General features: G+C 36.3%; 1 protein-coding gene across 1 annotated transcript in view; it reads right to left on the bottom strand.

The window, feature by feature from the left end:
- Positions 1-1,019: 1,019 nt before the first annotated feature.
- LOC149015791 (mannosyl-oligosaccharide 1,2-alpha-mannosidase MNS1-like) overlaps positions 1,020-12,734 on the bottom strand; it is a 70,874-nt gene continuing 59,159 nt past the window's right edge. The window contains exons 12-14 of the mRNA XM_089155601.1: positions 10,183-10,263; positions 9,923-10,093; positions 1,020-1,524 (exon numbers count right to left, since the gene is read on the bottom strand). Coding sequence (XP_089011727.1) covers positions 1,279-1,524; positions 9,923-10,093; positions 10,183-10,263 — 498 coding nt within the window. The 3' untranslated portion in view covers positions 1,020-1,278. The remainder of the gene's footprint in view (positions 1,525-9,922; positions 10,094-10,182; positions 10,264-12,734) is intronic.

The following is a 12,734-nucleotide window of genomic DNA, read 5'->3' on the forward strand; positions in this document are numbered from 1 at the left end:
TCTTCTTGAATGAATTTTTTTGTTTTTTTGGTGGGGCTCTGGATGCTTTATTATGGAGTTCTCTTCTCTCTCTCTTTGGTTTTCTTTTTTTGTTGGTTTAAATGGAGTTCTTTTCTTGAGTACGAAAGTTTTAGTAGATAACAGTCCAACCATAGAAGAGCAATAGAAATTCGCTCTTCATTTATTAGTTACCTAACGATTTTTCTATTTTCGATTGAACTAATTTTTTATAGTGATTTTTGAAAAATAAAGCAAAAAACGAAAATCATGCAAAGAAAAGCCTTAGTTGTTTGATTAATCACATACAAGGTTGATGTCAACAACATTGCTTGGAATTTCGGAAAATCCCACACCGAAGCTGTATTTCATGTTTGGCTACAATTATTGGAGTCTTTAAAGGGCATGAATGTTATAAAGAGTGAGAGTCCTCATGAATGGGGAAAAGAAAAGAAAAGAAAAAAAAATTATGAAAAAAACTAAAAATATAAATCCCTTTGTAAATAAAACAATATTTACTCTCCTTTTTCTACAAAATTTTCACCAGAGATGAGGTGGAAAAGTTGTTTGGCCACGTAAACAAACAAACTTAGATAGATTCTGTATTTAGTCAAAAAGCTAATTTTTCCCCACTTTTTTTTTTACTTTTCTCACCCCCACTTGCCAAATGCTATCTTCTCTTTATTCAATTACGGTGGCACTATACGTTAGAGGAATTATTGTGTTTTTCCCCTCAAATAGCAGCAGTCAATATGGAAAACGATATTTAACAAATCAGGTAAACATCACCAGATACCAGAGCACGTAAGAATGTCAATTATGTTCATCTTGAAAGCAGATAACCCCTTCCCACAAGAGACTGAAGTACCTTATGCAATCAGTCTCTACTCCAACCATCCATCTGGGGGCACCTGTAATTATGTCACTACCAACAAAAAATCTCATATACTGAGTCCTCAAAACAAAGCCGAACAAGAACATATAGAAAAGAATGTGGATTTGTTTATAAGATGAACAAGTAAAATATTACTTGAATGAACAGACCAGGGAATGATCTAGCAGCAGTGGTTCTCACTTGCAAATGCCTGCATTCTTGTATCAATTATATATGAGCAAGTAATAATTTTACATTCTCAGATTCTCATGTCCCATGAGAGAAAACTGCGACAATCTACAAGGTAAGGTGCATAACCTGCAAATTAAATATTAAAAGAAAAAAGAGAAACAAAGGAAGGGGGAACAAAAAGGATGAAGCCAAACTGCTTAAGTGATGGAAACTAATCATTCTCCTGTTCTACCTTCCTTCCTCCCACGATACCTAAATTGTGGTTTCTGATGTTCATCGAATCCTCTAGAATCCTGTGCAACATCTCGCCGATTAACAATTTTTAGCGGGTGGGCTTCTGTATTGAACACCCACTCATCAAAAGATATAATGGAGTCTGGCGAGAACAAGAGATAGAGATACTTCAGCGTCTCTGCCAGAAAGAAGCTTTGCATCATATTGTCTTTAACACCAGAATTTACCTGAACATGTCAAAACAGACAATAAACATATTGCATTCTTGTCAGATCAGAAAATAAATAAATAAATAACTGCTTTTATTCAATTGGTTCATAAGATCACTTCTACTCATCACTTTTAGCATGGCAGGAACGTAGGAAATCCCAACCACAGTTGTCCCTTCTCGTTCCCAGTAAGCCAGGAGAAATAATTGGTACCACATACCTTTGGCAGTTAAAATCTATTATCTCTGGACTTTAATGTCTAAGTATGAGAGAAAAAAATTACTTCAGTAGAATCAGACCAAGATGCAGAGGCTTATCATCCATGTCCCCTGAAAAGTAACTCCTAACAATGCCTATAATTTGTTGGAAACCCTCAAATTCTGCCTCTGACTATGCCTTCCAAGGTGACAGATAATGAAGAAATTAACAAAATAAAGCTAATCTAATTTTCATTTGACAACATATTTTTTAATTCGGTATACTATAATTCAAAAAATAATGGATAAAGTAATAGCTACCAAGCACGTGCAGGAATTCAAGCCCCAGTTTTAGTTTTCTTCAAACTATAAAGTAGTTTTCCACGTAACCTGATTGACTATAAGTTTTAAAGGAAACTGTTGGTCACACAAAACCCCAGATGCAGCTCTCCACTTCATCCTTCACATTTTTGTTCTCTAGGAAACATCATCATCTATATTGCTTTCTTTATTTATTGTAACGAAACCAGAACCTCTACTGAAGGTCAATCGAAGAGAGAAAGAGAGAGAGAGAGAAAAAAATGAGAAAATGAGATGGGGGAGAGGGGCGGCTCAAGCAAGCCTCTCCCCTCTAGTTCGCATTTTATTTATAGCTGGTAAAAGCTTAAGATTAGATCCCAATATATGATGGGAACCATACTACTAATTAAGGATACATGACGTAATAAAGTCTAATAAATATAAGCTCTACTAATCTAACTAAAACGGAAAATAAAATATTCTACCAAATTAGCCAGCTTGACCACTTGATTTTATATGCTCTACGATTCACTTTCCTTATCTACAACATTGAAACGTCACAACCCCCCCCCCCCCCCCCCCCAAGCTAGAGGGCATTGATCACCAACTCCCAGCTTGAGACATCCTTCCACAAAGGCTAGACCAGGTAAGGACTTAATAAATAAATCTCCAACACGTTCAGTAGCAGGGTTTACTAATGACTCCTCTCATAATTGCATCACGCACAAAATGAAAATCCACCTCAATGTGTTTGGTTCTCTCATGAAACATTGAATTACTGGCTATGTAGAACACAGCCTAATTATCACGAAACATTTCAACAAGCTCTTCAACCTCAACACCAACTTCCTTCAAGAAAGATTTGACCCAAAAGATCTCTATAAGACTATGTGAACCTTAGCACTAGATCAAGTGTAACCAGCTTCTTACTCCACTAAACGACCAATTTCCCTCCAAGAAATCTCCAAATCCTACCCAATCTGCATCTGAATAAGAACACAATTTTAGATGCTCATTTCTTTCGTACACTAGTTCATTTCCCGGAGCCTTCATCAATTATTGTAGGATCCGGATCACTGCATCCCAATGCGGCTTTTTAGGTGAGTGCATAAACTGGCTGAAGACCCCTATAACATATGATAAGTCTGGGTAGTCACAGCAAGGTGTTTAAGTTTGCCTACCAACATGTATTTCTAAGGATTAGAGAAATCCTCACCATCACCCTTAGCAAGTTTGATATGAGGATCCATGATGTAAACCCAATTCTAGGGTTAGGGTTTCTTGAATTGATTCCCTAGAATTAAGGATTTGCCCAGAATCTTCTAACAAATAATGATAAAATATTATGGGAAACCTTAGGGACAAGTTAGGATTGTTGACAAATCATCCATGGAATGGTTGGGAATATGAGATACCGAAGAATGACATGAGGAAAGATATGGGATGTAACAAATTAATGAGGAAGGGAACATATTATTCTTAGGATTCGTAGAAAATAAACTAAATAATTTTTGGATCCGTATGGGTATGTGTTGAAAGGGGAGGAGGAAAAACCTTAAAAGGGAAAGTAATTGGATCCGGCTTCTTTTCTTTTCTTTTCTTTTAGTTTATTTTGTTCTTTTCTTTTTTTCTGTTTCTCTATTTCTTTTTCTTTTTTTTTCCTTTTTTTTTCCGCTTGTTCATGTTGCTGCAAGTCACAAGGGGGGTCGGATGCTGGGTTGAGAGAGGAGGGGGAGGGTCCTACAAAGATCGTAGGGCTGGGAATCGAGGGCTGGGATGCTTAAGGGTGTCAATTGCGTACCGAAACCGTTTAACCATACCGAACTGCGCCGTCTAAAACCACACCTTTCAAAATTCGGTACAATACGTACCAAAACAGAATTTCTTCGGTACGGTTCCGGTTTAGGTCCTCATACTGTCGGTATGTACCGAAACCATACCGAATTAGTACCGTACCAAATTAAGGGATATAAATATAATTTAATAATGAAAACACTTCACATTTACCCTATCTATAATTCCCTATTTCAGTTTTTCGTTTTGTCCTTCACTCCTCTTCTTATATTTACTTGTTTTGTCTCTTTTAATCTCAAATTCTCTCAATTGTTTGGTCGCAATTTCATTAGGATCTTAATGAACTAATAACAAAAGTGGCATGGGTTTGTTTGTACTAAGAGTGTACCGCACTAGATACCATGTTTAAACCATTTTCCCGTACCGATTTAATACCGAAACCGTATGTACCATATCGTTTAAATTCAGTACGGTTCTGGTTTTCGGTATTCAAAGTTGGTACCATACCAATTGACACCCTTAGGGATGCTTGCTGCCAAGCAGCGGCAGCAGGGGAACGGGTGGGGGTTCTTGCACAGAACACGCGATGGGGTAGGGGGAGCTGTGAATGCAGGAGAATGAGGGAAAAGGGGCTTGGGGTTATCAACTTAATTGGTGAAGCTGCTGGATTATGAAGATGGCTGCTGGAATTGGTTGATCTTTGAAAAAGCTTGAAGGAAGGTGCTGAATATTGAAGAACTTTTTTCTAAAATCCGCCAAGGCCCTCTCAAACAGGAACCACGGTACTTAATAACTTTTCATTCAATCCAACTTGGGAAACAAAGAAACAATAGGGTTAAGACAACCATTCTTGAATGCTCTTTCAATTAAAACTCTAGTGGCACGTGCTAAAGTTTAAGACAACCAAGGACTCAATAACTAACTCAATAACTAACTCTAATCAAAAGAAAACTCCTAAAAGATAATAACCCCCTTAAAAGATAGGAACTCTCCTATAAGTTAGGAACACACTTTGTAAGAGAGTCTTTAACCAACTCAAACTAGACTTCCTAACTGACTGAAAACTCTTCAGAAAATAAAGATAAAATTCTGAAAATAAAATCCAGCCACTAAATTAGGGCTAAACAGACCAAAATACCCTCCTAGGGGGTTCCGCCAGCTTGCTTGCATGTGCTTTTGGGCCCGCTTTATGGTTCGGCCAGGAGGGTCACTGTGTTCACATCAACCCATGGGTGTATTGCCACTGGTTTACAGCCAAGCATACTGGTTTCAGTTAACAAGTCCATCACACTTTCACTGGAAAAGACTAATACCTTGAATGCTCCATGAGATCTCAATTCCAAAAAAATATTGCAAATGCCCCAAGTCCTTTAACTGAAACCAAGTCCCAAGAGATGTCTTCACTTCCTCAATACTTGTAGTATCACTTCCAGAATCAATTATGTCATCCACATACGCAATTAGTAACACACTTCCAGACTCTATCTTGCGTACAAAGACAAAGTGATCCAAATAGCACTAGGAAAATCCCACTTCAGATAATATGTAACTGAACTTTTCAAATCATGCTCTTGGGAACTGTTTCAGTCCGTAGATTGACTTGTGAAGTCGACATACTTTGGTAGGACCCCCCCCCCGGCACCCTGTGAGCAACAAACCTAGAAGGTTGCTCATATATACCTCTTCAGCTAAATCTCAATATAGGAAGGCATTTTTTATGTCTAACTTGATCGAGAGCCATCCCAAGTTAGTCGCCAATGACAACAAAATACGCATTAAATTCAAACGGGCTACTGGAGAGAAAGTTTCAAAATAATCTACACCATATATCTAGGTATACCCCTTTGCAACCATAGACATACAATATTCACCTGACGTCAAGAAATCTCCCATAGTGACTTGAACCCAACCTAACCTCTTTTAAACCTAATCCAAACTTCCCATATGAGATCACCTAGCATATTCAACTTAAAAACCACCATCTCTAACCATAGATATACACCCATTAGAGACCATATCATAAAAGTCACCCTAGAGTACTAACCAAAAACCTTAACCAAACCTTTTTTTGAGCTAGTTTTGAACAACATCTTGGTCAATTGGTCCTTATTCAGTCGAGGCTACACCAGGCCATCAAGGATAAGCATAGGCAACAAGGTGTCCCAAACGGATAGGAGTCCTGTTAGTAAATAACCTAGAAATCTCTCAGAAGCTAAGAGTTAGGAGTGAGGATGTTAGTCAATGACCTAGTGATCTCTCAGAAGTTGAGATATCTAATTTAGGATCAGCACCTATCTGGACTTATTTTTCTTCAAATAAGCCTAGGACTTGTTAACCTAGGTCATGGGCCTTTTGATGAGAGAACCTAGCTTTAGTGCAAAATTTGTTTGATCATGTGTCCAAGTTGCAATCTATAAAGAGTCCTCCGTCTAATAGGTTTTGAAGTTCTATTTCTTTTCCTTCCTATTTCTATTAAAGTTGTTAGGCTGTTTAGCCCTAATTATACACCCTAAAGGGAAGAATAGATGGAAAACTGATTATTATATGAAAATTCTCAACTTTGAAACCCATAATTATTGTCTCAGTTGGAATAGTTCGCAGCTCAAGGTACCTACAAGGTGTTTGATGAAAGGTTCTTCGAAAATTCAAGCAATGGATCCTTAATTGGTTCTTGTTTTTAACCAACACAAGTCATTCCAGCCTCTTCAAAGCTCAAGAACAGGCTCCCTCATCCAAAAGGAGTACTCTGTCCTCTTATCACCTTTCAATATTTTCCTGAATTTCTTTGATTTTTGGACTTCCTAAGACACCAAAGTTCAAGGTCAGATATACGTCAATCTAACCATCAAATCTATTCCACACTTTAGAAACGTCATCCTCAAATCTAGTGGTCTTGGATCCTCCTAATTTGACCTCATTCTGACAGGCCAATTTCAAGAAATAAATATTTTCTTGAATTTCCATTCTCCTAATTTGACCCCATATCTTCCAATTTAGCCGTTGAATATCCCTATATCCTGACCTAAATCCCCTCCAAGCTTCAGCCCATTCTAACAAGCCAAAGCTAGTTCTTGGAAGTCCAGATTTAAAACCCCAATATCAAGGTTCTTCACAAGTTGAAATTTTCACCACCAAAATTCAATTAAAATCTCCTAGGCAACGAGCTTTATGTTTCATTGAAGTTTCATTCAGTTCAGGGACCATTAGACCCCCAAACAAATCTCAAGAGATTTACCCCATATCTCCACATTTTGATTCCATATCTTGAAAGCTGACCTAATCTATTTAAAGCCTAACCCAATCATCCCACTTGAGATCACTAAGCCATTATACACTAAGCATATCCATCCTTAGCAACAAAGTCATTCCATCATAGTCCAAACCACAAGACCCAATTCATAAGGCCATAACCAAACCTACCTACACCCAAGGTTATCAAGGCAGCAAGGCATTCAGGGTGCTTAAGCACCAAGGCGATTTGGCGGCCACAAGGCGTTTTAGTATACATTTTTTAAATACAACTACTTATGTGGCACGAATAGCATACAAAAATTTATATAGCTCTACTATAAGCTAAACAAATATCAAAGAATCATATTTATGCAAGATTATCAAGAGAAAATAATAATAATAATAATAATTATATATATAAGTTCATCTCATTCTCATCATAATACAAATATACAATAATACAATAGTAATTAGCAACATAACATAATAACATTATACCATGTGATTATGAACAAGATAAATAAAAGGGTAAATATCACTTACCTTCCCTCTTAGTTGGATAAATAGCACTTACACCCCCTTTTAGTTGGATAATATCACTTATCTCCCCTCTTACCTATCAAATATATCAAACACCTCCCTTCTATTAACTTTCCCGGTTAAATTTAACTTTTACCGTTAAATATTTTTCTAAAAACCCAAACTACCCTTGGCTAAAAATATTTTTTATTTTAAACCCTAAATTACCGTAATCACTCTAACAGTTAAACTACTAAATTTCCCTCAATTAAAATAACTATTAAAAACCAAAACAACATAGTTAAAACCTAAATTATCTTTAATTATTAAAAGCCCAAGATAACCTTTTTTTTTAAAAACAAATTGTCAAACAATTAAAAAAACACGTACACTATCAAGTAAAATTATAAATGCAATTAAAAAAAAAAAAGGTAGGTTGATAAAATTAAACACGTACTAATATTTTGGGTTTTTTAATTGTTTGATAATTTTTTTTTAAAAAAAAGGGTATGTTGGGCTTTTAATAATTAAAGATAATTTGGGTTTTAACTATGGTGTTTTAACTGCTAGGGTGATTATGGTAATTTAGTGTTTAAAATAAAAAATATATCTTTAGCCAAGGGTAGTTTGGGGTTTTAGAAAAATATTTAACGGTAAAAGTTAAATTTAACCGAGAAAGTTAATAGAGGGGAGGTGTTTGATATATTTGCTAGGTAAGAGGGGAGATAAGTGATATTATCCAACTTAGAGGGGGTGTAAGTGCTATTTGTCTAACTAAGAGGGGAGGTAAGTGATATTTACCCTAAATAAAATTATAAATATGAAAATGGCAATAGTAATAATACTTACCTATGTGATGTCAAATAAGTGCCTTGTGCCCTACAAGCATTCCATTATATGACCTTAGCCTTATCTATATGATTATTGCTCAACTTAAACATCCAAAAAAATTTAGCCAGCTTTATTAAAAATAATAATAATAATAATAATAATAATAATAAATCTTGAATCCAAATCCAAATTTTAATTTGCCTGTTCTTTTACTAACTTTTTGACCAAACCGATAAATTAATCGGTAGCATTATTCCGGAAAATTCTCCATCTGAATGATTCTTGAATCGTAGAATAAAATTTGATGGTTTAGGAATCCCAAAAAAAAGACTGGGTCAAAATGTCAAAAAAAGCGACCGCTTTATCACCTAAGCGTCAATATGATGCACAAGGCAAAAAGGTGACATCGCGTAGGCAATAAAGTGGTTGTTTTTTTGCATGTCGGAAACGCATTGCATTGTCTAGGGGTCAAAAAACTGCCTTGTTGCCATGGCAAACCCTTTGATAACAGTCCCTACACCTAACCTACTTTGTACCATAGGTTGGTTCCTAATCAAAATCTTGGAAGAACTGGCTCTAGTTGATCATCTACCAATCTCGGACAAGTATCTATTGAGGCAAGTAGGCTGCTATTTTCCTATGCAACCACTAAGCCAAATAGATATGATATTGCCTTTGTACTGATGTCTATATGCCATACAAGTGTCTAGCAGCCATCAATTTTTATTTATAAACGTATTATAGAAAAAGAAAAATAAAGTTGGTGAAAGTTCTTATTCACTCAACATGTGTTGTTATCATACAATATACCATCTAAGTATTTTTCTCAGGGGAAAAAACTTAAAATGAAGAAGAAATACAAAAGCTGGAATCAATTGGCTAAGACAGCCAAGAATTTTAAATTATCTGGTTGTATAGTGCCTGGACCAGCAAGGCCAACGAGAGCACACACATAGGAGTTTGCCTAGATGAGCCTTTATATTTCATTGGTGGTTGAACAGTAAATTCAGAGTCCTAATTCTAGGTGTTGAAATCGCAGGTTGGTGAAGAAGAAGCTAACCCACTAAATCAAAGGTGAATGGCCACAAGCGCGAAGGGAGTCGAACATAAGTCACTGTCATTTAGAAAAAAACAACTTTTACCACTACCTTAAATAACTTTTGACAATAAAACAAAGGGCAATCAAAAGGACACAACTTCTCACTTCACCACTTCAGTAAGATTATGATATGCACCAACTGACCCGGACAGACAGTCGCACATCCAATGTCTTAGTGAACCTGAGGGTGATGGTTGGCTTGTTGGTTACCTCAGATATCCTTACATAGTTTTTAGGTTCCATTGACTTAGGTTTGTCAACGCATTCAAGAAAACCACCATAGTAGATGCAAATAATCAAAATGATGAATGGTTTGTAGCCCATACTTCAAACCAAGTTGGCTTTGAGTGATTGATTGAAGCTTTGAAGCAATTGTATCCACCATCAACAATTTCTATGGATGATTTTAGCTCAAGATATATCAATGGGATTGATAAGCACTTACATCCTTTAGACCAACATATCCAGATTCTATGCGGGAGTTCTTTTCAAAAGCTTGGAAAATGTTCCAACCCCATTCTTGGTATGTCTTGTTACCAGTTAAACGCCAAAGATAGAAGAGTGATTCAACAGTCTCTGGCCTCAAAATGTTCCAGGATGTGCCCACGCTCATGTCCTGCAAGCATTTAGTATAATTTATTTAATCTCCATAAAGCAAATCTGTCGTCAAGTTGAATGAACAAGCAGGAAAGCGGAATAACATACCTGTCCATCATGAAAGAAATAGTTCTCTCCAGCAAGTTTCGTAGGCGTGGACTGATAAAAGTTATAGCAAGTCCAAGCAAGCTACAAGAGAGAAAGAAATCAGAAGAAACAAAAGTAAAACGCAAAACTGAAACCACTAACTTGGTAAAGTGAGGGCAGTGGAATCTGTAATCTAGATGCCAATGACAGCAGTCAATGTCTCTGTTCATGCCATTGTCATGACAAACTGCCTCATACAATGAAATCAGTTACGAAAAGTACGGTCAACCAGATAAAATATTGGTTCTGAGTATGTGCCACAAGCATAAGGAAACTATTCAGAACAAGTTAAAACCTCCTTTTGGATTTACACCTGACAATAAAGCTTCAAGTAAGTCTTAATTGACTTCAGTTTGATCAAGGGGGAAAAAAAGCAGCTTCTTATGAACAAGACATTGTTCTTCCAAATCAGACACTTCAATATGAAATGTTGTAATACTATTTGTAGCATCTCTTAAGTTCCTGGAATGCCTCCAGTTGTGTAAAAAGAATCATTTGCGAGTCCAAAATTGATTGTGAAGAAAAATTTGGCTGATCTCCTGTTCAAACCTAAATCATCTTTATTTCCATGAGGCTAGGACCTTTCATGCATCCTGGGTAAATTATTCCTGTACATTTTAGCAGTCTAATAATTTAACAAAAGTAATATAAGATCTAAAAAGGAGATACTATTCATTATCAAAAGTAATGCACATATGTGAAAAAATAAATTTGCTGTTCTAAATAATGCAGAAAGCACTGATTTCCAAAGAAACATTGTTAATATGCTATTAGCAGTAGTGAATCACGAGTCTCCAACTCTAGTATTTAGAAACTGCTAAACCTTAACAATCCAAAATTTTGACCATAATACCTTACTATATCAGTCCAAACTAATACAGCTATTAGAAGATGGACTCTTTATACCCTGAGATATCAACCAATATCGAATTAGATAACTATTCTAGGCAGAGATTTCCCATTTATGAGTTTCCCCTTTATATGAGTGGTTTTCTATATATTATTTAACAAAAAGCATACATCATAGTCATGTTGAGACACAGTAACTTGACACCCATGATAACAAGATACTTGGCCATTTTTGCTTCAATAATGTCTCTAAAGTGCCAACAACAAAAAACATCACGGACTCATTGAAAGGGTTGGCTCTTGCTTTCCAATCGGCTTATTCAAAGCCATACATCATACAAGGCATATGGAAACCATGTCTTTGCTCCACAAAATGCTATTGTTATTTTAGGCTTGCCCCAAGCTCTTTTAGCTCCATCAAACTGAATCAGATTTTTGAGATGGATTAGAACTTAGTTTTATTGGAGTTTATTCTGTTATGTATTCTAAATTAGTAGCATAGAATTCCATCAGCTATTGGGATCCAATTTTAGGCTTGTACAAATACTAAATATGGTGTGAACTGAAGGGGAGAGGCTTGCTTGAGTCGTCTCTCTCCCATCCCCTTCTTCTCGTTTTCTTCTCCCTTTCTCACTTGCCTTCTCTCTCCTATGTCTTTGTTGTCTTTAGTAGAGGTTTTGGTTTCATTACATGGTATCAGAGCCCATCTACTGAAGGCGTGATTTACCTGCGAATTGGATTTTGGCAGTTCCCTTGAAGCAGCGGCCTCAAGTTGCAAAAATATTGTTATCAGAATGCGTTAGATTCTCAAAGAAGACAATTGGATCGTGATAGTTGCTTTTGTCCATAATTAGTATCGTGGTATAAGTTTTGACCATGGCTGATCCTTCAAAGTATGTCCAAGGAGGGTATACCATTCCAAATCACAAGTATAAAGTTGAAAGAAGCTAAAAATTATTTTCTTTGGGGGTAGGCGGTGACAACTTTATCTATTCCCAAAGTAAGTCAAAGTACTTAAAGGAGGATTGTCCCGTTGTTGATTCAAAGGGTGCAGTCTCAGTTTTTAGCATGAAACGTGGACTCATGATGATGCTGTCATCAAGGTATGGATCTAGAATAGTGTTAATTCTTCCTTTGCAAATGTTATGTTTTATGACACATACAAGCAGATCTGAGAAGACTTGGGTGATTCTTTTGGTAAAGAAACAAATTTGAGTCTATATGACTTGTATGATCAGATGTTTAGCAACTCTCAGAATGGACATTCATTGATGGAGTACTATAGTGGTTTTAGGGGATTACTGGAAGAGTTGCAATAGTATCAGCCTCTAACCACCAATCTTGAAACGTTAAAGAGGGTTGAATTCTATGTCTCAATTTTTGTCTGGCTTAAACCCAGAATATTCCCAGATAAAAGTCAAATTTTAACATCTGAAACCGTTCCTATCTTGAGTGATGCATTTTACAGACTACTATGCATTGGTGGAAGTAAAAATACTCAAGGAAGCAAAGAGAATGCAACCATGGTTTCTGGTTCTTTAACCCTGAGTTGAAATTGAAGATTCACAAAATCTAGATAATTTTTTAAGTATGATCAAGGTGCGACATATCTGCGAACTTCATCGTTTTGCCCTCTGCCAAAACTAAAGAATTTCGACAAAATA

Source organism: Hakea prostrata, chromosome 5 (assembly GCF_041222555.1).
Source record: "Hakea prostrata isolate BN-2017 chromosome 5, UWA_Hpros_2, whole genome shotgun sequence".
Classification (NCBI taxonomy): Eukaryota; Viridiplantae; Streptophyta; class Magnoliopsida; order Proteales; family Proteaceae; genus Hakea; species Hakea prostrata.